General features: G+C 53.7%; 3 protein-coding genes across 7 annotated transcripts in view; 1 reads left to right on the top strand and 2 right to left on the bottom strand.

Moving 5' to 3' along the window:
- The window catches only part of Upf1 (UPF1 regulator of nonsense transcripts homolog (yeast)), a 21931-nt gene extending 13757 nt beyond the window's left edge, over nt 1-8174 (top strand). For 2 of the 4 annotated variants that reach the window (NM_030680.3, NM_001122829.2), the window contains exons 9-24: nt 235-343; nt 428-587; nt 663-781; nt 1106-1270; nt 1347-1461; nt 2035-2178; nt 2437-2650; nt 3896-4013; nt 4278-4434; nt 4907-5049; nt 5420-5594; nt 5693-5774; nt 6235-6396; nt 6477-6694; nt 6925-7047; nt 7188-8174. In NM_030680.3, the coding sequence (NP_109605.2) occupies nt 235-343; nt 428-587; nt 663-781; nt 1106-1270; nt 1347-1461; nt 2035-2178; nt 2437-2650; nt 3896-4013; nt 4278-4434; nt 4907-5049; nt 5420-5594; nt 5693-5774; nt 6235-6396; nt 6477-6694; nt 6925-7044 (2201 nt within the window). In that variant the 3' untranslated portion in view covers nt 7045-7047; nt 7188-8174. Of the gene's footprint in view, nt 1-234; nt 344-427; nt 588-662; nt 782-1105; nt 1271-1346; nt 1462-2034; nt 2179-2436; nt 2651-3895; nt 4014-4277; nt 4435-4906; nt 5050-5419; nt 5595-5692; nt 5775-6234; nt 6397-6476; nt 6695-6924; nt 7060-7187 lie in introns of all 4 variants that reach the window. The other 2 variants (XM_006509605.4, XM_006509604.4) reach the window with 2 other exon arrangements.
- On the bottom strand, nt 8075-23892 carry Gdf1 (growth differentiation factor 1). Of its 2 annotated transcripts, NM_001163282.2 has the most exons (8): nt 23559-23892; nt 21317-21476; nt 17983-18163; nt 16978-17139; nt 16418-16565; nt 16197-16306; nt 9391-10129; nt 8075-8968 (listed from the first exon to the last, which is right to left on the bottom strand). In NM_001163282.2, exons 7-8 carry the CDS (start codon nt 9683-9685, stop codon nt 8190-8192), a joined length of 1074 nt encoding a protein of 357 aa, NP_001156754.1. In that variant the 5' UTR covers nt 9686-10129; nt 16197-16306; nt 16418-16565; nt 16978-17139; nt 17983-18163; nt 21317-21476; nt 23559-23892; the 3' UTR covers nt 8075-8189. The 2 variants fall into 2 exon arrangements, with proteins under 2 accessions (NP_001156754.1, NP_032133.2); NM_008107.4 differs by lacking the exons at nt 16197-16306; nt 16418-16565; nt 16978-17139; ... (1 more) ...; nt 21317-21476; nt 23559-23892 and having other exon boundaries at nt 8079-8968; nt 9391-9902.
- Nucleotides 8079-23892, bottom strand: Cers1 (ceramide synthase 1). Its single transcript, NM_138647.3, has 8 exons — nt 23559-23892; nt 21317-21476; nt 17983-18163; nt 16978-17139; nt 16418-16565; nt 16197-16306; nt 9391-10129; nt 8079-8968 (listed from the first exon to the last, which is right to left on the bottom strand). Exons 1-7 carry the CDS (start codon nt 23805-23807, stop codon nt 10087-10089), a joined length of 1053 nt encoding a protein of 350 aa, NP_619588.1. The 5' UTR covers nt 23808-23892; the 3' UTR covers nt 8079-8968; nt 9391-10086.

The following is a 23892-nucleotide window of genomic DNA, read 5'->3' as shown; positions in this document are numbered from 1 at the left end:
CAACTTCTTCCTCTTAATATACAATTTCTTCTCTCTTTCCACTTTGTGAGACATACACACCGTGACATGGTAGTGAGTGCGCGTGCGAGCATGCACATGTGTGAGTGAAACAGCCTGGAGTCTGTCTGCAGCAGTTCCTTTGCCTGATAGGCAAGGAGAGCCGGTCTAGTGATGAAGTCAGGGGCTCTGTAGAAGGTGACTTTGAACAGGAAACTGACTTAACTCAGTTGCCAGATTATGGTGATGAGATTGCTATTGAGCTCCGCAGCAGCGTGGGTGCCCCTGTGGAAGTGACCCACAACTTCCAAGTGGATTTTGTGTGGAAGTCAACCTCTTTTGATAGGTTTGTGAGGGCCATACCCTTGGGGGCCACCTCCACCTTTGGTACCTGTGGCTCGTGTGGGTTTTACACTGGCTGTTTTTATAGGATGCAGAGTGCACTGAAGACCTTCGCTGTGGACGAGACCTCTGTGTCAGGGTATATTTACCACAAGCTGCTGGGCCACGAGGTGGAGGATGTGGTCATCAAGTGCCAGCTGCCAAAGCGCTTCACAGCTCAGGGGCTCCCTGACCTCAACCACTCTCAGGTGCCATTAGGCCCCTAGGGCCAGGGTCTGTAGGGGCTGTGCCTTTGCAGCTTTGCTGATGCTCCGTCCTTGCAGGTGTATGCTGTGAAGACCGTGCTGCAGAGACCACTCAGCCTCATCCAGGGCCCTCCAGGCACAGGCAAGACTGTGACATCAGCCACTATTGTCTACCACCTTGCTCGGCAGGGCAATGGGTAGGTAGTAGCAAGAGCCTTGTGGGTGGGAGGTAGTAATGTCTTGTGTGGCCTTGTGGTCTGTTATAGCTTGCCGGGGCCACACAGAAAATATATACAGCGTTACAATACAGGCACCTTTTGTGTTCTACAACCCTCTGGCGTGCCTCATGTGGATGACAGGGTGAGGTCACCGTTGAGCTGATGGTGGCTAGGCAGGTGACAGGAGGCTTTGCTTGTTCTGCCTTGGCATGGCTGTACCTGCCTATTACAGCTGTGCAGCTTTTCCCTGGGCCTTGCTGAGCTGCTCTGGGCGATGCTGACAGCCTATTCCACTCTCTGCAGGCCTGTACTGGTTTGTGCTCCAAGTAACATCGCTGTGGACCAGCTCACAGAGAAGATCCACCAGACAGGACTGAAGGTCGTACGCCTCTGTGCCAAGAGCCGTGAGGCCATTGACTCCCCAGTGTCCTTCCTGGCTTTGCACAACCAGATCAGGAACATGGACAGGTGAGTATCTCCAGCTTCGGGCTCAGTACAGGCTGCGCCCTGCTGCTGGCGCTGACTCCCACCACATTTTCTGTAGCATGCCTGAGCTGCAGAAGCTGCAGCAGCTAAAGGATGAGACAGGCGAGCTGTCATCTGCAGATGAGAAGCGGTACCGGGCGCTTAAGCGCACAGCTGAGAGAGAACTTCTCATGGTGAGCTCAGTGCCAGCCCAGGAGCCTTTGGGCTGTTCCTTGTGGGCAGAGGATCTGGAGAGACTTGTCTGTTCGAGTCAGAAGCCTGGTAGCATGTCTGTACCTTTGCTTTTGAAGACTTGGAGGGACCTCATCTTCCTGATCTGTGCCATAGTCAGGAACATAGCTGCCACTCCTGTCAGTCTCCAGTCTAACAAACCAGTCCATCAAAGCTGGAGTCTCAGCCTTGGGGTAGTACCACCAGCTCAGTACTGTCCCAGAGATTATTGGCAGACACAGCTGTGTCAATGCTGGGGAGTGTGCTCCAGAAGGCTGTACCATTTGAAAGTTGACGCTCATGGTCCCTGGGATGTTCACACTTGGGCTGCAGGAGAAGTGGCTAGTTTACTTGTTGGGGAATTGTCTGTGGAGAGCCAGTCTGGGGCAACACAGTAAGACCCTGTCAGAACAACTTGTGCGGGCGCACTTCAAGAGTGCTGGGTGGGTGTAGAACAGGGTATCCCAGGTCCCACCCTAAGCCATCTAGCTGTGGTGAGGTAGGCACATGTGCCCTGATGTCTGTGCCTTCCCCAGAATGCAGATGTCATATGCTGCACATGTGTGGGTGCTGGTGACCCGAGGCTGGCCAAGATGCAGTTCCGTTCCATCCTCATTGACGAGAGCACCCAGGCCACTGAGCCTGAGTGCATGGTGCCTGTAGTCCTTGGGGCCAAGCAGGTGGGTACCTGTCACTCATGTGGCCCTTGATAGTGGTGCTGGGTGACACAAGACCTGCCAGAGGTCTTTGAAGGGGGCTGAGTCCCATGTGTTCCACAGGCCCGCGCCTCCTGGGGTGTTGGCAGCCTGTACTGAGCAGCTCCCCCTACCCCCCTGGGGTACTCGTTCTGTTGCTTTTAGATGGTGGAGGTGACCCCTGTCCCTGTGGTAGGCACTTAGGAACATGGAGGGGTTAACTTGAGGGACTTCTTGCTGCAGCTAATCCTCGTCGGTGACCACTGCCAGCTGGGCCCAGTGGTGATGTGCAAGAAGGCAGCCAAGGCCGGACTGTCACAATCGCTCTTCGAGCGCTTGGTGGTGCTGGGCATCCGGCCCATCCGCCTGCAGGTGCAATACCGCATGCACCCTGCACTCAGCGCCTTTCCGTCCAACATCTTCTACGAGGGCTCATTGCAGAATGGCGTCACTGCAGGTAACAGTTGCAGCACTGTGAAGGGCATAGGGAAGGGCCATGAGGACGCAACCCAACTGTTATACCCTATGCCCTTCATGGTGCTGCTCACCCCAGCTTCTCAGACACAGGGCTGCTGGAGTGTGTGGTGGCTCCACAGTGGTCGTCATACCTTTCACCATGGCCAGGTCATGCACTGGCTCTGCTCCCATGGCTGTTGCTTTATGCTGAACAGTCCCAGGCTAGGCACCCCATGCTTAGAAATGAACCAACCACCCCGACAACAGGAATTCCCAGCCTTTTCCTTGTGATGGTGGTTGGCTGAGATGTCACCCTATCACAAGTTTAAGTGAGACCAGGCAGGTAGATTATGAGAGCTTGTCTTCTGAGGTCAGCAGCTGATGACACCTCTTACCTGCAGCAATTTGAGGCTCTGTGAACAGGGAATTTAAGGACACTAGGGTCACCTTTGAATGTAGTTCTGGCCCTGTCCTAAGAGTATTTATGGCAGTGACCTCTTCAGGGTCTTTGCACTGTATCTGTTGGTACAACCTAGAGGATCTGGAGCAGTAGACAGAGTGACACTGTGGTGTCAAGTGAGCCATAAGTATACTGTCACACACCCTTGAAAGCTATTTGCTTTCATGGGAGGTTGGTACAGAAACCAACTGGGCCTTACTGTCCTCCACGAAGCCTGAGTGAAGTGGAATGAAAGGTTGCTATCTGACTTGCTTTGCAACATAAATGTGTTTTTCACCAAACTGTTAAAACATCTAGGCATGGCTCTCAGCTTTAATCCCAGGACTTGTGAAGCAGACAGGCAGGCTCTCTGGGAGGTCAGGGCCATAGTGAAACCCTCTCTCAAACACACAAACACGGCTTCAGCACAGTGGCTTAGGCATGGATTTGAATGTCTGCCTTTGATGAGCTGTGACGGGGAAGGAGCCTGCTCAGAGCTGCTGTGTCTATGTGGCCTCCCATGTGGATCCAGGCAGCCATATTTGGGGATACCACCTCTCTGCTGGCTAGGTCCTGCCATGATCTTCTCTTCCCTATGTGATTGTCCGAGTGTGGGAGGCTCTTGGGTGTTTCCTGGGCTCTGCTGCACTTGGTCACCACTCAGCACAGGAAGTGTCCTCGTGTACTCAGTAGGCAGCCATGTCTTGAATAGTGTTGACCCAGGCCCTTGGCTGCCCACAGTGTGGTTGTACTTGATTGAGCCCCTGAGCTTCTCAGTGGGTGACACCTTCTGTCTTTCCTTATCAGCGGATCGTGTCAAAAAAGGCTTTGACTTCCAGTGGCCACAACCTGACAAGCCTATGTTCTTCTACGTGACGCAGGGCCAGGAGGAGATTGCCAGCTCTGGCACATCCTACCTCAACAGGTATGCAGCTGCGTCTCTGGTATGGAGCCATTCTCACTCACCCTCGGCTCCAACCCGAGACCCACAGCATCTTACTCCTTGGGTTGCTCTGCTTGTTACAGCATGTGAGGGAAGATGCAAACAGGCTCTTGTTTCTCCTGGGGCCTCAAAATGACAGGGGCGGGCAACTATCATGTGGCCTCCTGTAACCCCTTTGGTTACTGGAGGTCTGCCAGGCTGGGGAACCTGTGAGGAGCCTTTTCACTGACAGCCAGATGTTCTCAGGACGGAGGCAGCCAATGTGGAGAAGATAACTACGAAGCTGTTGAAGGCAGGTGCAAAGCCTGACCAGATCGGCATCATCACCCCCTACGAGGGCCAGCGCTCTTACTTGGTGCAGTACATGCAGTTCAGCGGCTCCCTGCACACAAAGCTCTACCAGGTACCCCATACCCAGCAGTTAGGAGAGAGCGCATGAGCACACGTCATGACACACAGGTCAGCCTTGGGCTACCGACCTGGCTGGAGGCAAAAGTAGAAAGAGTGTGGTGCTGTGTCAGCACTTCAGTGACATGACCAGGTGGGTCTTCATGAATTTGAGGTGGTCAGCCTTGATTGAGAGCTTCAAGGCAGCCAGGGCTGTTCAGTAAGGCTTTGTCTCAAAGAAAGAGCAGCCCACGGCTAGACAGGAAGGGGCAGGACAGCTGGGCCCACCTGAGGGGCATGGTACTTGTGACAGATGCAGAGCTGTGGTTGGTTATACCATGGAGCCTACTCAGCCTTTGCTTCATTGGGCCTGTGGTATCTCTATTATTGGGGACTCTTGTAGCATCTGGCTATAATGATGCAGCTAAAGGAAGAGACAGGAGAACGAGGGGCCGGGATATGGCTGACAGGACACTTGTCTCATTCAGGAAGTGGAAATTGCCAGTGTGGACGCCTTCCAGGGCCGGGAGAAGGACTTCATCATTCTGTCCTGCGTGCGCGCCAATGAACATCAGGGCATTGGGTTCCTAAACGACCCCCGGCGTCTGAATGTGGCTCTCACCAGAGCAAGGTAGGCCGCTGCCCATCACTACCATCCACCCTCCAGCCAAAACAAGAAGCCCCCCCCCTGTGATTCATTTTACTCATATCTGTCCTGGGAGTACATGTGCATGCTGGCACCCCATCTTGAGAACTGGGCACTATGGCCTACCTGCTGCCTTACTGCTTCAAGAACTCAACTACAAGATCCTATAGGACACAGATTGAGCTCATGATCAAGAGAGGCATTTAGAGAGCTGCGAATCACACCCAGAGCTCTCACTGCTGCTTAAGTGCTACCTCATGTCTTAGCATCCTGCTCTTCACATTCAAGGTGCTAACCCTAGACAGTGGAGTTCAGTAGGTGTGGCCATGGGCTCAGCATTTTGATTGCCCTGCAGATATGGCGTGATCATTGTGGGTAACCCAAAGGCCCTGTCGAAGCAGCCCCTGTGGAATCACCTGCTGAGCTACTACAAGGAACAGAAGGCGCTAGTGGAAGGGCCGCTCAACAACCTACGTGAGAGCCTCATGCAGTTCAGCAAGCCTCGCAAACTTGTCAACACTGTCAACCCGGTGGGCCTAGGGGCTGGCCTGGGACCTGGGAAAGCTGGGAGCTCTTAGCCTCTGCTGCTGTTGACTGACACATTCCTCACTCTTATGCCACCCTGCAGGGTGCCCGCTTCATGACTACTGCCATGTACGATGCCCGTGAGGCCATCATCCCCGGGTCTGTCTATGACCGCAGCAGCCAGGGTGAGTCTTCCTGGCCAGAACCCATGTGTTTATCTTCCCACGTCCCACTCCGAACCTGTTGCCCCATGGGTGGCCTCCGTCTGGAACTTGTCCAGTAGCTTCTGTAGCTTCTCCAACCAGGTCCCCAAGAGCTGTTCTGGCCTCAGCTAGTGGTTTGGGCCATGATCCCTTTAGAACTGCTAAGGCCACCTGTCTGCCTGAGTGCTGCTGCCCTTGTATCCTGCAACAAACCTGTGTCTACCTCAGCTAGGCTGGCCTCTGCTTTCTGGAAGCTTCCAAGTTTGTCTAGAAAGTTCCATCGTGGCCAGATCTCACCAACCCTTCTGTCATTTCTTACCCTCTACCAGCACTCTGCATGTCAAGACACACTCGACCTCCCTACTTGTCTGGCTGGCCCAGCAGCTAGTTCATGGCAGCCAGTGTCCACTGGAGCCCTGCATCTGACTCAAATGTTTTGCAGGCCGGCCCTCGAACATGTACTTCCAGACCCATGACCAGATTAGTATGATCAGCGCAGGCCCCAGCCACGTGGCTGCCATGAACATCCCTATTCCCTTCAACTTGGTCATGCCTCCCATGCCGCCACCTGGCTACTTCGGACAGGCCAACGGGCCGGCAGCTGGTAAGCGGTTTTATCTCTACTGCCCAGGCTCTCCTCCTAGCTTTAGGTAGACCTTGCCATATTTCACTGCTGTCTTTCAGGTCGGGGCACCCCAAAAACCAAGACTGGCCGTGGGGGCCGCCAGAAGAACCGCTTTGGGCTTCCTGGGCCCAGCCAGACCACCCTTCCCAACAGCCAGGCCAGCCAGGACGTGGCCTCCCAGCCCTTTTCACAGGGTGCCCTCACACAGGGTTACGTGTCCATGAGCCAGCCCTCTCAGATGAGCCAGCCTGGCCTCTCCCAGCCAGAACTGTCCCAGGTGGGCCTGCATCCTACAGCAGAGAAAAGGGGGTGGAGGGGTGAGGGGACACATGAGACCATGATGCTGCCTTTCTGAAGGGTGAATGAACTCTACTGCTATGGATCTGAACCTGTCACCCTGCCACTCTGGCTGCAGTATGGGGTTTCTTCCCATCCTCGGGTCTGCGGACTGGGTGGCTGTGGGCTACTAGCTTTCCTGGCCATGTTCACACTACCTTTGCCTTTCAGGACAGCTACCTCGGTGATGAGTTTAAATCACAGATTGACGTGGCACTCTCACAAGACTCCACATACCAGGGAGAGCGGGCATACCAGCACGGCGGGGTCACCGGGCTGTCCCAGTACTAGAAGGCAAGTGCCCTGGTGGGTTCAGCTCTCTGCACACGTGTGCAAACAGGGTCTTCCCAGACAGACTGGGCAAGTAGATATGGTGTGTTGGCAGGTCCTGCCTCTACTGGCCCTGACACCTCTAACCCTGTCCCTGATCACAGGTAGCGGAGGAAGAGCTAAGCTATGTGGCTTAGTCTATCAGCATCTTATTCTGGGTAATAAAAAATAAAAATAAATGGATACCTGTTTTCCACTGCTAAAACTGAAGCACCACTGTGTGAGCAGCCGAGGAGAGGAGAGGAAAGAGGAGCGAGAGCGAGCAGAGAGCGGCCAGGGAGGACGACAGAGCGGAGCGCCGAGGAGCGGGCGCCCCCTGTGGGCGGCGAGAGGAGAGAGGCCCGCACCGCTGCGAGGCCGGCCCAGCGCCGTGCCCGCCAGAGGGAGAGGCCTCGCCAGGACCGGCCCCGCTGTTCTTTTTCTTTGTTTCTCGTGATTGAGGGGCTACGTTTTAGCAGGACGAACTTCGCGTTTCTGTGCCCAAGCGGGCGGCCAGGAGCATCAGTGCGCGGTCCCAGCGCTAAGGGGTTTCATTTAAAGAAAATACGGTGTTTGGGGTTTTTCTGGTTTTTCTTTTTTTTTTCTTTTTTTTGGTTTTTTTTTTTTGTTTGTTTGTTTGGTTTTTTTTTTTTTTCTTTTTGGTTTTCCTTTCCTCCCCCCTACCCCCTTCAAAGATTCTTTCAAAGGAGTATGGGAAGTACTTGGATCGGTTTGTCTCTAGAGACCTGACTGTTAAACCTGAGAGATGCGAGAAGCTTCCGGGAAAGGCAGCGCTGAGAAGCCTGAGCCCCGCAGCCTGGGATCACCGCCTGCACCGCAGCCGGAGGATTTGTTTTTGAGTTTGAGCTTCAGAGGCCACAGGCGAACTCGTGAGCACGGCCTGCGGGTTCTTCCCCATCGAGGGTGGAGGCCTCATTGCTGGGCGCCCTGCCCCGGACCCCCACCTCCCGCGGCAGCCACCCAACCCCTACCCAGGCACACCTGCGCCAACGCAATGGAACTTAATTTTTAGTCAAATTTGTTTTAAGCTTTTTGTCACCAATAAAACATGAACAAACAGTCCCTGCTTTTGCGTGGGGCGGTCCCTGAAAGGGTGTCCCGGGTGGTCAACGGCAGCCACACTCATCCACCACCATGTCTTCGTAGTGTCGCAGGACCACGTTGTCACTATTGTCGAAGAAGAGCACGGAGATGGGTGATAGACGCTCTGGCACGCAGCAGGGCGAGCCTGCACCCGGGGTGGGAGCAGCTGCGTGCATGAGCGCGCGCAGCACAGCGTGGTTGAGTGCAGGCGGCCCGCCGGGTCCCCTCAGCGTTTCGGGTAGTGCGCACGTGCCCTGGCAGAAGTTGGCTAGGAAGCCACGCGGCGCGATCACCCAACGGTGCCAGCCCACCTCACGGAAGCTCACATGCAACCGTCGGGTACGACAAGTGCCCACTGGACCAACTTCTACCCTGGGCTCCGTGTGGCGCCGCAATCGCGGCAAGGGACACAGGCGTGGGTCCAGCGTCACCAGCAGCAGGGAGGCCTCAGCCAGGCGCCCACAGGCTGCAGTGGCCCCAGGGTGCAGTGACAGCGCCAGGCGCACAGTACAGGGCACTGATGCGTTGGCGGCTACTGCAGTCCCCAGTAGGTCTGCGCGCAGGAGCACCCCTGGTGGCGCCGGCACGCGCAGCAGCTCAGGCCCTGGATGCTCTGCGTCGGCCCACAGTGCCACGCTTAGCTCCCACCCCCCTGTATCTTCACTCTCAGCCTCCAGCCGCAACTCTAAGCGCGCGCGTGTTGGGCGCTCTGTGGGCTCCACATTCGACAGGTCAAAGACGACTGTCCACTCGGGGCACAGCCCCGAGGTCCTGGCGGGTTGTGCGGGCCTGGAGGACAGACCTGGAGATGCAAGGAGAGAGCGGACATGGCGCGATGTCCCAGCAAACCGGCTGGGCTGAGACAAGGAGGAAGGGAAGTGTTGAGAGACGGGAGCCCCACTGATGGATGGGGTGGGGGCAGGGCACCCGCTGCAAAAAAGGGACACTGTAGGGCGCCGTGCCTACAGTTGCAGACATGAGCAGAAAGGAGACGTGCCAGCCAGGACCTGGAGGCCCAGAAAAGTGACCTGAAGGAAGGCATCAAAGGATATGAAGTGGCGGGATGGGGGCAGGGCTGAGATTGGGCACTGGGAAGCCACTAGCACGTGTCCTTGCTTTTAGAGGACTATGAAAACAGGGCCCCAGCTAGTTACCAGGCTGGACAGGTGGTGTGGGGGACCCTCAGTCTCATGGACCCTTGTCCAACCACAACCCCCTACTCACCGCTGTCGGGGATGTGGCGCACAATGTTTCCGGCGACCCCTAGTTCCTCCACGTGGCATGGCCGCAGAGGGCGTCCCACTCTGGCCTCCTGGGGGTCGCGGCGACGGAATAGGCGCCACATGACAGGAGGCACAGGTCGGTGTGTGGGGACGCTCCGGGGCGCTTCGGGAAGCCCAAGAACCTGGAGCAGGGCGGCAGCGGGGCCCATGGATGCTGGCGCGGGGGCCAGGGTCGTCGAGGGCAGCAAGAGCAGGAGGAGGAGGTGGTCGCAAAAACGATGGCAGACAGGGAGCATTTTCCTCCCAGGAGGTGTCCAAGAGAGTCAGCGGAGCCCACTGCGTCTGGGGCCAGTGGGCTGGTGACCTTAGGTCGGGGGTGCTTTGAGGTCCTGGAGGGGGCGTGTCTGGACCCCACTGATCCAGAGGGCAGGACTGGGCGGCAGTCCCAAGGTGGGTGGTCGAGAATTGATCTGAAAGGCGGAGCTGCTGGCAGCCAGAGTCCCTGGAGAAGGGTAGCATCCTGAATCTTAGGGCGGGGCTATTGTCCTAGGGGCGAGGCCATGCCGCCAAAGGCGGGACCGGGCCTCCAGGGGTGGGAGCAGACCTCCAGGGACTGGGTCGAGTCTCCAGGGGCGGAGTCAGTATCCCAGGTAGGATGGGATAGAGTCCTGGATGGCTGAAGTTGAGGACAAGAGACTCAGAAGAGCTTGTCCTTCACCAGGCCATTCCTCAGTGGCTTCCTTGGGGGCCAGAAATAGAAACAGATTAGTCTGGGGACCCCATGCTCCCCTCTCCCTGTTCAATATCGACTCCTCCCCTACTTCCACCTCCACAAGGACCCGCTTCCATTCCAGACAGAACTGACTAGGGTCCCTGCCAAACAGCGCTCGCTCCCTGGTTCCCACCCACACCATCCCTGCCATGTCCCTGTGTGCCTCCCCTACCCACAAACTCCCCTTCTGAACACTTGGAATCTCTGGCAAAGTTTGAAAGGTTCCCCCAGTGCTGGGGTGGAAGGCCGACCTCAGCTGCACTCTATGGTGGAGCTGCACCCCTAGCCCCAGTTATGGGAAATTTTAGGCTTTCTCTTTTTGAGATGGGATCCCTCATTGTGGACCTGGCTAACCTGGAGCTTCTTTTGTAGAGCAGGTTGATCTCGGACTCACAGAGATCCACCTGCCTCTGCCCCTGATTCAGCTGTGCTGGTACTAAAGGCATGCACTACCATGCCAGACGCTAGAGTTTCCAACTAATACAGGAAGTTTCATTCTCCCTGTCACTCAGAGAATGGCAGCCTGATGGCTAAGCAATTCTTGCAGGAGTTATTGGCCAGACTGAGGTTCCCTTAAGAAGGGAAAAGCCTAGCAGTTTCTGCCTCTATCCCTGCCAGCCTGCAGTAGTCAGCTTCTGAGGGACTCAGGGAGCTATAGTTGGCAGGAGTCCCCGGTGACCCTCATCTCTGTGCAGTTTGTGCTCTTGGAGGGATGCCACAGACTTCCTTAAATGAGACAGAGCAGGTGGCTCCAGGGATGGAGGTCAGAGGTCAGGCCTTCAGCGCATGAGGTGATGTATTGCCAAGCATTACTTTATATATGAGTTCTGGAGCAAGTGGGCCTTTCTGCCTCAGGTTAGGTCACATGTCTTCCAAACCCGTTCTCAAGCCTTGTGGAAACCTCTAGAATGAATGTTCTAGAAGCTTCCTCAATATGTCCTCACCATCTCTCTACAGACCTCATGGCTCACATTAAACATTCCACTTCAAGGGCTGGGCAGTAGTAGCTGACAATTGGGAGGCAGAGACAGACGAATCTGAGTTTGAGGCCAGTCTGGTCTACAGAGTGAGTTCCAGGACAGCCAGGGATACACAGAGAAACCCTGTCTCAAAAAACAAAACAAAAAGATACCACTTCAAGTCAACACACCCCAAATGAGCCCCTTCCTCACCCTGAACCCCATCTAGACAAACAGCAGTCTGAGCCATAAACACAAGCTCACTCATGCTTTGGTCTAATGCTTTCCCAAGTGAGCCCTTTCAGCGGCTCTTTGATTTTGAGGGTTTTGCCTACATCAGAGCAAGGCAGACTGGCGGTGTAGCAGGCTCACTCAGACCTCACTTTCTGGCTGAACTTGCCGTCCTATGAGCAGCATTGCACACCCGTCCTGTGTGCTTGAACACTTGCTCTTCAGAGAATTCAAAGCTGCAGTTTTTCTAGAGAAAGTATGTCCTGGAAGCCAGCGCTTGTGCTTAGGCCTCCCCCGACTGGAAGTTTGTTCTTTCTGTTAAACGCTTGCAGCTCCTCAGGACATAAACCACCAGCTTTTGCTGTGGCTTCCATGGGGCTGGCTGCCATCACGCCACAAGGACAAACACAAAGGATAGCAGCAACTTTTATCAGCACAGGTTTTGTGAGGGCTAAAGTTATGTTTTAAGTTTAAATTGCTGTGCTTAAGAGATCTACAAAACAGAAATGCTTCTAATCTGTAAGCCCCACTTGCCAAGGGCAGATGGTTTCCGGGAACACTGGAGACTGTTGCTCACGTAAGATAAGCCGTGTGTGTTCCCTTCAGTAAACAAGGTTGGTTGCCTCAGCTGCACAAGATGTGTTGATCACACATAGGAAGTATGTCAGGATGCTCTCTTGCCCTCAGTGGCCTAATGGGTTTTGCCTTATTAGAACGTAGGTAACCTAATTCAGCTGTGGTCCAGAAGAGGTCACCTTCCTGGTAAAGACGTAAGAGTCTCCCGTGTGCTATTGGTTTTTGAAGCCTGAGAGGCCGGCCATTGGTGGGGGTCCAGATGGCAGCATGTTGGAGATTCCTCGTCATGGCAGGGCGAGGAGGAGCCAACAGGAGCTGTGTGCTGTGGATGGCAAAGCCCACAACCTACAGCTGCCCAAGTCCTTTGGAGTCCAGAAGATCTTGAGTGACACCCAGATTTGCCACAATGAGGTTCAGATTTCATTTACACCACTGGAGTTTGGTTTTGCTCTACTCTTATTGTGTGTGTCCTGGTTCTTCCAATTTGAAGTAAGAAATGTCTTATTTTGGAATTTATAGGAGTCCACAATTAAGAGACTTCAAATAAATTTAAGAGTGGTTGAACTTGGGCTGGCGAGATGGCTCAGTGGGTAAGAACACTGACTGCTCTTCTGAAAGTCCTGAGTTCAAATCCCAGCAACCACCCATAATGAGATCTGATGCCCTCTTCTGGTACATCTGAAGACAGGTACAGTGTACTTATAAATAAAATCTCTGGGCCAGAGCGAGCAGGGCTGACCAGAGTGAGCAGAGGTCTGAAAAAATTCAATTTTCAACAACCACATTAAGGCTCACAACAATCTATCTGTACAGCTACAGTGTACTCACATACATAAAATAAATAAATCTTTTTTAAAAAGAGTGGTTGAACTTTTAAATGATGGAGTGTTTTTGTTTTTATTTATTTATTAATTAATTTTTTTTAGACAGGGTTTTTCTGTGTAGCCCTGGCTGGTCTGGAACTCATGTATACCATGCTGGCCTCGAACTCACAGAGATCTGCCTGCCTCTACCTCCTAACTGCTGGAATTAAAGGCATGTACCACCACCGTCTGGCTTGTTTGCTTTTCGAGGGACTCAGTGTGTGGACCAGCTTGGTCAGGAAGTCACAGAGATCCACCTGACACTGCCTTCTGGCTGGGATTAAAGGCATGTGCCACCATGTCTAGCAAGTGATAAAAATTCTAAACATGCTGGGCTGTGGTGGCGCACACTTTTAATCCCAGCACTTGGGAAGCAGAGGCAGGCAGATTTCTGAGTTTGAGGCCAGCCTGGTCTACAAAGTGAGTTCCAGGACAGCCAGGGCTATACAGAGAAACCCTGTCTTGAAAACAAAACAAAACAAAACAAACAAAATAAATAAATAAATAAAATTTAAACACTTGGGACTTGTAAAAGTTAGACTGTGGGCTGAAGCAATGGCTCAGCAGTTAAGACTGCTGACTGTTCTTCTGGAGGTACTGAGTTCAAATCCCAGCAACCACATGGTGGCTCACAACCATCTGTAACAAGACCTGATTCCCTCTTCTGGTGTTTGAAGACAGCTATAGTGTACTCACATATAATAAATAAAATAAATCTTTTTTTAAAAAAAGTTGGGCCAGGCGTGGTGGCACACACCTTTAATCCCAGCACTCGGGAGATAGAGGCAGGCAGATTTCTGAGTTTGAGGTCAGCCTGGTCTACAACGTGAGTTTCAGGACAGCCAGGGCTACAGAGAAACCCTGTCTCAAAAACAAACAAACAAAACAAAAACAAAAACAAAAAACCCAAAAAACAAAAGTTGGACTGTGTTTATATTGTAATCCTAACTTTAACATTTGTTAATACATGAGATACTGGAGAGAAAAAGTAAGGAGAGGTTATGGTTTAATACTGATGTGCTTGTGTGTCTGGCTGGCAAATGGTCCATTGCTCTTGGTTAGTGTTTTGTCTAGTTAACACGAACTGAGGTCATTGGGAAGAAGGAACCTCAACTGGGAATAGGCCTCCATCAGATTAACCTCTAGTCGAGTCTGTGGAGCATTTCATTGATTGATCAATGTGAGAAACCTCAGTGCACTGTGGGTGGCTCCACCCTTGGAGAGGTGGCCCTGTGTGCTATAAGAAAGCAGGATGCCCGAAGGTGTGGCACACACCTTTAATCCCAGCACTAAGGAGGCAGAGACAGATGGATCTCTGTGAGTTGGAGGCCAGGCTGATCTACAGAGCAAATTCCAGGACAGCCAGAGCTACACATAAAACCCTGTCTTGAAAAACCAAAGGGAGAAAGAAAGGAAGAAAGAAAGAAGAGGGAGGGAGGGAGGGAGGGAAGGAAGGACACAGGGAAAAGCAAGGAAGCAAGGAAGGAAGGAAGGGAGGAAGGAAGGAAGAGTGAGTGGGCAGTGGGGGTCCAGCCAAGATCTCTGCTTTGGTTTCCTGTCCTGACTTCTCTCCGTGTTCAGTCGTGACTGGAATGTAGAAGCCAACTCCTCCCTCCTGCCCAGCTGCATTTGGTCAGTGTTTTGTCACAGGAATAGGAAGTAAGCTAGGACACTCACTCTGCCCTGGTGCTAGCTCCGGCCTCAACACACCTCCTCTACAGCCCCACAGTGTACGTGTGTGGCTCCTTTCTTGAAAAGCAGTCTCTCTGTGGTTGACGCTGTTGTGGAACTGAAGGAGATCCTTCTGCCTCAGCCTCCTGAGTGCTAGGACTAGTAGTGGATGCCATCCAGCCTAACTCCATTCCCGTCTCCAGAATTTAGAGCTATGCACTGATTAAGAGCAGCAACTGCTCTTCCAGAGGACCCAGGATCAAATCCCAGCATCTGCTCTGTGGCTCACAACGGTCTGCAATTCCAGTTCCAGGGGATCAGAGGCTCTCTTGGAACCTCTGTGGGAGTCAGGTGCACTGACACACATGCAGAGAAACATCCATACGCACAAAATAAATGTACAAATAATTTTTAAAAAGAACTTAAGGCTGAGGTCTAGAGCAGTGGTTCTCAACCTGTGGGTCCCAACCCCCGCAGAGGTCATATATTAGATATTTACAATTCATAACAGTATCAAAATTACAGTTATGAAGTAGAGATGAAAATAACTTTATAGTTGGGGGTCACCACAACATGAGGAACTGTATTAAAGGGCCACAGCACTGGGAAGGTTGAGAGCCACTGAAGAAGGGTGGCTCAGTGGTTAAGAGCATTGACTGCTCCTAACCCTAACCCTTCTCTTCTTCCTCCTCCTCCTCTTCCTCTCCTTTTTGAGACAGGGTTTTACTGTGTAGCTCTGGCTGTCCTGGAACTCACTCTGTAGACCAGGCTGGCCTCAAAGTCATAGAGAGCCACCTGCCTCTGCCTCCTGAGTGCTGGGATTAAAGGCGGTCCCATTACTGCTGCTCCTTCAGAGTACTTGGGTTCAATTCCCAGCAACCACATGGAGGCTTACATCTGTCTCTAGCTAGTTTCAGGGGATCCTAATGCCGTCTCTGGCCTTCTTGGGCACTGCTCATACATAATGCACACATATACATGCAGGCAAAACAGCCACACACATAAAATAAAAACAATTTAAAAAATAAAAGCAAAGCAAAAGAACATAGGACCAACAAGACTGCTTAGCAGGAAAAGGCGCCTGATGACCTGGGCTCGGTCCCTGGGACCCACAGTGGAAAGAGACACGCAAAGGGTGTCCTCTGACCTCCACACACACATTATGACACATACCCCAACCCTACGATAATAAATAATTTTTAAAAATCCTCCTCCTATATTCCTTTCAAAACAAAAATTATTAAACCACATCTCTCTGCTTCTTCACCTTCTGCCCCCTGGTGTCTGCACTAATGCATCCCAGGGCCTGGCTGGCTTGCATTTTCTGGAACTTCCCTCAGCCTCCTGCCCTTGCTCCTGCTCAATGCTACACATACTGGCTCAGGGGGCTGTGTGTCCTAAACCCTGTTTGTCCAGACTAGGGTTGGTGAGGTCCCCTCTTGAGCCAACCCCAGACTCCAAGCCAGCAGAGCCAGGTGGACAGTACTTTGCCGTTCTGCTGAGCCCTTGCTGTCCTCAGAGAGCTGGAGTCTCTTGAACATTCCTCCTGGGCTAGCAAGCAGCTCCCAGCCCTGACAGGCCTCTCTCTCGCTCATTCCCAGATGTTCCACTTCTGGCTACACAGCCAAGCCCCTGCTTCAGGCTCTTTCCCTGAGGGGCCCCAGCATTCTCAGGAGCCCACACCTGAAGGGGGCGCTAGGGACCGAGGCCCGGCCTCACTCACTCACTCACTCACTCGGCTTTGCAGGGCTTGGCTGTCTGAGCTTCCAGAGTGTCGTACTCCCTCAAGTCTTCCAGTTCACGCATCTGACCAGTCAGCACCTTGGCTGCGAAAGCCACAATGTACTGTGGGAGGAAAAGGGCACCAATGAAACCCTGTGGCTGCCACAGGCCCTTTGCACCACCTATACACAGGCCCCTCCCAGGCCTGGAGATGACCCAGAGGGGCCGACTCACCAGGAACCAATAGATGTTCATGACCATCAGGAGCAACAGCAGAATGTTGAAGAAGAAGTAGTACGGAATGTCAGGCACAGACTGCAGGCTGCAGTGGCAAGTGGCGTACAGAACCTTGAGCGGGAACCAGTAGAGGCGGAACCAGAACCTGCGGGGAGGGGTCGTGGGGGAGACTGGGGTGAGGAAGGGCATGCTCCCTCTTTCAACTCCCCTCCCCGACTCTGCCAGCTCCTCCCTACCATCCTCACCAGCCACTTGTCACTCACTCCCAAGGTCCCTGACCCACTTCTGTCTTTCTCAGCACCTTGGCTTGGCAGACTCACCCACTCGCCAGACCCTGCCCCTTCCTTGCCTAGGACAGGCCTTTCTGGATTAGGCCATAGCCTTCCTCTGCTTGGCCCTCCTCATCCTCCCAATCAGCCCTGTCTCCTACCCAACCATGCATGCCTTTACCCCTAATAAGCCCTTGCTTTGCCCACTGTCCAACAAGACACACCCCTCCTGGCCCTACCCACCCCACTGAGCCACAACCCTCTCCTGTCAGGTCCACCCCCTCTCACCAGCAGAAACAGAAGCTGAGGCAGCCCAGGTTGGCCACCAGCCCATGCAAGCGATGGTAGGCACCACCCCTAGCCTTAAAGTAGATGTTGAGTTTTGTGAACTCCAGCTGCACATCGCTGACGTCATGCAGGAAGAACACGAGGAGGCCTACGTTGTGGTACCTGCAGAGACATCACATCAGGACTGTGGAGCCGGGGCCATCTGCCCAGGGCCACATGGTGGGTTTTATTATTGTTTGATTGTGTGTATGTGACTGTGTATCTGTGTGCAGGGCCTGCAGTGCCCAGGAGAGGGTGTCAGATTCCTGGAACACCGTGCTAGGAACTTAGGCTGGAAAGATGGCTCAGTTTGGTTCCCAGAACCCACCTATAGCTCCAGTTCCAGGGGATCTCACTCTACGCAGTCAAAACTCCTATACACACAAAAAGCAATCCCCAAAAGAACAGTTCCCACGCTGTGCACCCCGAGCCCTGGCGCCAGCCTTTCTTACTACTGTGAAATCTATGTCTGTGTGGGGTGTGCCTGCCAGTGTCCGTGATGGACAGAGTCACAGGTGAGCCACCATGTGGGCATGGACCCAAAACTTATGTCCTTTCGAGAACAGCCAGGGCTCTTAGCTGTGAGAATTCTTGGTTCCCCTTTTTTTATTTCGAGTCAGGTCTCCCTGTTGTAGCTCTTGTTGTCCTTGAACACACAGCCTCACCTATCTTGGCTGGCCAGCCGCTCAGTCTCTATTCTGTTCAATTCCCAGGAGATGCACGTGGCAGAAATCCTTAAAGTTGTCCTCTGACCTCCACACAAGCTGACCCCCACATCACCCCCAAATAAATAAACATGAAAGGAATTTTTGGAAAGGGTGTCACCAGGCTTAGTCCCGAGGGAGCAGAGTGGGGACGGGTCTCTGAGCCTGTCTCCAGGCCTTACACACCCCTGAGCCAGGGTCCTTCCTTGCTCTCACCTCGACTTTCGCACGTGTCACCTGCCCACTCTCCCGATGAACTCACCGGAAGGCGTAGGAAGAGGCAATGAGGAGCAGGGTGACCACGTGATGCACCAGCATGACCACCGAGTCCTTACGCCAGCTGTCCATGTACACGGTGGCATAGATGGAGTGGCAGTAGAAACTCCCCTGCAGCAAATAGGCCACCGCGATGTCCCAGGGCACTGCCATGCCTGACCTCCAGTCTAGGAAGAGTCATGAGCGAGCAGTCATTTGCAGGGTCTCTGTGTCCCCCGAGACTTCCCCACACAGCCTCAATCGGCATGTGCCTGCTGAACATGGGGTGGCTGTAGGTCTCTCTTCTATCTATAAGATTATTCACTGTGAACATGTGTGGGCACCTGCCTGTCATAGGACCCTGTGGGGAGCTTAGAGGACACATCGGGAGTCAGGATTCTCTTCTCACTCGGGGCGTCAGGCTTGGCACCTGAACCAGGGCAACCACCTCACCCACCTTTGCCTGGGTTTGAGTCAGGATCTCAGGTAGGCCAGGCTCACTAAAATCTCTATGTAGCTAAGGATGACCTTGAACTCATAATCCTCCTGTCTCCACTTCCTGAGTGCTGGGATGCTGTGTGTGGAGGCAGCATGCCTGACTGAAATGGACGGAACCAAGGGCTTCTAGGCAAGCCCTCTACCACCTCAGCTCTAGCCAAGACTTATTTATTTATTTATTTATTTATTTATTTATTTATTTATTTATTTATTTATTTTACTTATATGAATACACTGTCACTGTACAGGTTGTAAGCCATCAGGTGGTTGCTGGGAATTAAACTCAGGACCTCTGCTCACTCCAGCCCCAAGACTTATTTATTGTTATATGTAAGTACACTGTCATGTCTTCAGACACACCAGAAGAGGGCATCGGATCCCATTACAGATGGTTGTGAGCCACCATGTGTTTGCTGGGATTTGAACTCAGGACCTTTGGAAGAGCAGTCAGTGCTCTTAACTGCTGAGCCATCTCTCCAACCCTTCCAGCTCCATTTTGTAGGGTATTCTGTCATTGTTGTTGATGTTGTTGCTGCTGCTGTTGTTGTTGTTTGAGAGTCTGTTAGTTAGCTCAGGCTGGCCTAAGAACTCATAGCAATGCTCCTGTCTCAGTCTCCTGAGTGCTGAAATGACAAGTATGGACATCATGCCTGGCTAAAGTTCTCCAGGCCCACTCTGCAGACAGAGACGTCCTGTTCCAGTGCCTAGTCCAGTGGTCTCACTTGTGCTGGGTGGGTCTCCTACAGAGACCTCTGCTCCAGCCTTCCCATGTCTCTGGGCTCGCCCGTCCCCACTCAGGCAACTGTCCCTTCCCTGGTGAGCACTGTACTACCCACCTCTCCCCACTTGTGCCTCCTCCTCTCCCCTGTCACCATGTTCTGTTCCCAAGGTCCTTTTGAATCTGTCTGGGCCTTTGTGACACCCTTGTCCCCAATTCAGGCAGCCAAGGAATAGAGTCACTGAAGGACTGGAGAGCAGAGCTCTGCCCACAGAGCCCACAGTAAGGTGGAAGAGAGAAGTAACTCAGAGTTGCCCTCTGACCTCCAGCCAGCACTGGGCCTGAGGCAGAAAGACAGGAAAGTTTTGAGAGCATCCTAGGTTGATCCTGTACAAAATTCCAAAAAGATCCTCGGGAAGGATTGGTGGGTAAAGGCACTTGCTACCAAACCAGATGACCAGGGCTCCACATGATGAGAAGAGACCAACTCCCAAAGGTTGTTCACGACCCTTCATGCACATGTGCAAGTGGGGGCACACAGGTGTCCCCTCCACATGGATACAAACAGCTATGCTTTCTAAAAGGAGAAGAACCCCCACATCCACTCACATCCCCCACACCCCCACAACCACTCTCACACCCCCACTCACCCCCCCACACCCATTCACACACACACATCCCACAACCCGCTTCCCCACACACATACACACACTTCTCCTCGTCCTCTAGCAAGCCCCTAGCCCTACCTGCACTACCCCATTTTGGCACACTTCAGCCAGAGTCACCTTCAGTAGGGTCCCTGTCCCTGTGAACATATCCACACACACCTCCCTGAACCTGTCCCCTGTTTTCTCTTGCTTCTTCTTGCTATGAGCAGACTAGACGTCCCCTGGAGGGTTTGGGAGCCTCCTCCTGCCTGTGTCTAGCACAGGCTGACCTGGGACACCATGCTTAGGCCAGGGGCAGTGGCTCAGGGGTGGAACCCCTGCCTCGAATTGCCCAGTAAGTGGCTGTGGGTGTGGCTCAGGAGTAAAGAATAAAGGGATAGCTGAGAGTCCCTCAGTGATGCGTGAGGACATGGTCACCTGAGACACACTGCCCAATATGCAGGAGTCTCTTTGGTTCTATCTCTAGAAAAATATCCACCTGTGAGTATTCAGTAAATGTACGCTAGCCTGTCCCAAGCACGGACCAACGCTGGGTCTGTCAGCCACCCATGACAGTGCACAACCTTTAATCCCAACATTTGAGAGGCAGAGGCAGGCAGATTTCTGAGTTCAAGGCCAGCCTGGTCTAGAGAGTGAGTTTCAGGACAGCCAGGGCTACACAGAGAAGCCCTGTCTCAGGGGGAGATAAAAAGGGAACAGCTAACACCACTCCTCTTGAAACTCAAAATGGTTTGTTCTGAGTGGTGACACACACCTGGGGTCCTAGCAGTTAGGTGGTGGAGGCAGGTGCATCCCCAATTTTGGGCTGTTCTGGACTATGTAAGAAAAAATTACATGGTGCTTTCCATGTGGAGAGTCACCATAGGTCCTAGCTGTGTGCCACCAGAGTCCTCTCAGCTTATCCCTGTCCCTTTAGAAAGCATATCTCTGCCCCTCCTAGATCACTGATAATTCCTATATCATGGTCCCTAGCAAGGAGCCCTTCCCACTTTTCACATTTTAATATCTACAAACCTTCATACTTATCCATCTCTGAAGCTCAAACTCCAGCCAAAATTTGGGTCTTCATTGGAACCATCCTATGACACCCCAGGGCCTTTGCACATGCCCTTGCAGCACTACCTCTGCTAGGAACCCTCTTCTGACCACTCCACTTCCAGGGGTCCATAGCCATCCTTGTCTTGGAGATCTCCTGATATCAAGACTTCCATTGAGATATCTCATTAGGCCCACGCCTGAGGGGGTGGAGAATGTATGTACATACGTATGTGCACATGTATGTGCATGACATGGTGCACACGAATGTGCATGACATGGTGCACACGTATGTGCATGACACGGTGCACATGTGCAGATCAGAAAACAACTTCTCAAGAGTCATTTCTCACTTTCCACTTGTCAGGCTGGGCTCGACAGCCTCCATAGAATCCTTTGCACTGGTCCCACGGGGTTCTTACCATAGAAGACAGAGGGCGGGTCATGGAAGAAAGGATAACTGGTGCCCAGGAGCAGGTAAGCGCAGTAGCTCCAACAGGCCAAGTAGAACAGAAGCTTCCAGGCGCTCTCAGGTAACCTGGCAGCATCTCTAGGCTGCAGACGACACCGCTTGGCCAGGGGCTGTGGGAACATGGTAGGTAATGGTTATCACTGGGGAGCTCGAGGCTCCTCCAGGGGACAAAGTGAGACCCAGGGACTCAGCAGGCTCGGTGGCATTGAGAAGGCTGGGCCTCTGTGCCCATATCATCTGGGGTAACCAGAGCCCATGTGTTAGCCCATGAAGGGCTAAACTTAGCACCCAGCTGTCCTGTGTGGCCTGGAGAAAGGAGAGGGAAGGGGAGAGGGCAGGGTGGGGTGACACACTCAGGCTTTAGGCAATGGAGCCCAGGGAATCTGGGGGGCTCAGGTTCTGGAAGGGAATGGGGGTGTGTCAGGGAGAGAAAAAGGGGGGATGACTTGACTGTTGATGGGAAATACTTTGGGGAACAGAAAACTTGAAAACACCAGTGCTCCCCTGCCCTGAGAGGAAGACAGGAAGGGAAATTGAGTCTAGGAGGATGCCTGGGAGGGGAAGCCGGCCAGAGTCTGCTAAGAGAAACGGGGTGGTGTAGAGGGAGAAGGGGGGGAAAAAGTGAAAGGGAATCATGTGATGGTGAGACAACCTGACTCTGGGGACACAAAGACGCCACTGGATAGTGTGCCCTGAATTAGAAGGTACATGTCTATCATCCCAATACTTGGGAAGTTGAGGCAGGAGGATTGCCATGAGTTTCACCAACCTGGGCTTCAGAGTGTGAGACTGTCTCAAAAACTACAAAAGACTGTTGGAATAGGCGGACTAGTGTCAGGGAAGGCTCCAGCACCCTGGGGGTGGAGCTCCGGAGCTGAACGCCAAACCCAGCCCCCTTCCTCTCAAGGCTGAGGGGGCCAGAGGAGCACTGAGCACTCAGCGGTTGTCATGGAGACAGCCAGAGCCCAGCTCCTGTAACCCTTAGCAACCAGGCTGCTGCCAAGTTGAGCTTGGAGAGTGGGACGCCCCTCCACCCAGTTCTTAGGAAGGGTGAGGGTGGAACTGAGGTGGCATCAGGCCTCGTCAAGGCCTCCAGCTTCCTAGATGGACACCGAGAGAGTGTCAGGGCCAAGGCAGATGGGGACCATGACTGCACGGTGCCTTGGCCCTTCTCACTCTAGCCTGGACCTCCCCACAGCAGCTGGGGGCTGAAGTTGCTCCCTCCAGTGGGTGATACCAGGCAGGGTGGGCCCTGGAGCTGGACAACACCCTGTCTTGACCTAACAAGGAACAGCCTCTTCCCGCCAGCAGAGAAAGGCCCCTTTGTTGGCACAATGCTCTCTGTCCCCGCACCCCCCTGCCACTTTCAGTTACAGGGGGGTGGGATGTCCCCAGCTAGTCCCCTGGGGGAGTATCCACCATGGTACTGGCCTAAATGCCACAGAGACCCCCTAACCCCAGGAGGGGGATGAAGAACAGGCTCAGGTACTAATGTCATCAGTGCAATCACTACAGGGTCATCCTTCAGACCTGGTTGGTGGCCTTCTTAGTTGCCAGAAAGAGAACATTTTGACCATCACCCCATGGGGGCGGCAGAATCCAGCCTTGACATAGACAGGGTCATTTCCAAGGTTGAGCCCCTCTGCTTGCTTGGCCCATGACATGCAGGCCTGTGCAATCACTGGCTCAGGGGTGATGTGGACCCCAGACAGGGGCGGAGCCTCGACTGCACAGACTGGGTGTAGGCTCAGCAGCTCCCCGTGACGCAGGGCACAGGTGACCTCTGTATATCTCGAGGCCTCCCGTCCAGGATCCCCAAGTCGATCCCCAGGAAGGGCCCCAGGTCGGTCCTCCGGTCTGCAACAGCCTAGAGGCTGTACCGAGCTGATCGCCCTAGATTCTATCGAAATGACCCAGGACAGGGTGTGGATCTGGTTTCCCTGGACCCAGAACACCCCACACTATATTGGACACCAAATCCATCACAGCGTCACCTCAATTCAGCCCCCCCCCCGGCATCCAACCCGCGCAAAGGGTCTCGCGATAGCCTGAGGCCCCAACATCCTGGGCATCTCCAAACCCGAGCCCCCCACTTTCCAGCGGCCACCATGGACATAGGAATACGTGAGGTGAGGCCCCACTCATTCTCCTTTTGCAGTTCTCAGTCCCCCACCCTCCTAGGTCTCACTGACCCGAAAGATGTGTGTGGTGGCTGCCCAGCGCAACGCTGTCCACCCCAGAGCGCAGAGCACGGCCAGCAGCAGCTCGGGTGCAGCCAGGTGCGCGTGCTCCGCCAGGCCGCGGCGCGCCAGTCCCCAGCCGCAGTCCCCGCAGCCCTGAGCCGCCGCCAGCGCCGAGGCCCAGCTTCGTTGCAACATCTGCGCATAACTCGGCATGGGCTCTGGCGCCTCGAGCCTGGGGGTCGCCGCGGCAGCAGCCATGCTATCCAATTCTCCGCTGTCTCCGCTGTTGCCTGCACCGGTCCGAGTCGCCGCGCGCCCTCGCGTCACGCGCCGCAGCCAGGCA

This window comes from Mus musculus, chromosome 8 (assembly GCF_000001635.26).
Source record: "Mus musculus strain C57BL/6J chromosome 8, GRCm38.p6 C57BL/6J".
Classification (NCBI taxonomy): domain Eukaryota; kingdom Metazoa; phylum Chordata; class Mammalia; order Rodentia; family Muridae; genus Mus; species Mus musculus.
Note: the sequence above shows the minus strand (reverse complement) of the source record. Positions and strands in the feature narration are given on the sequence as shown.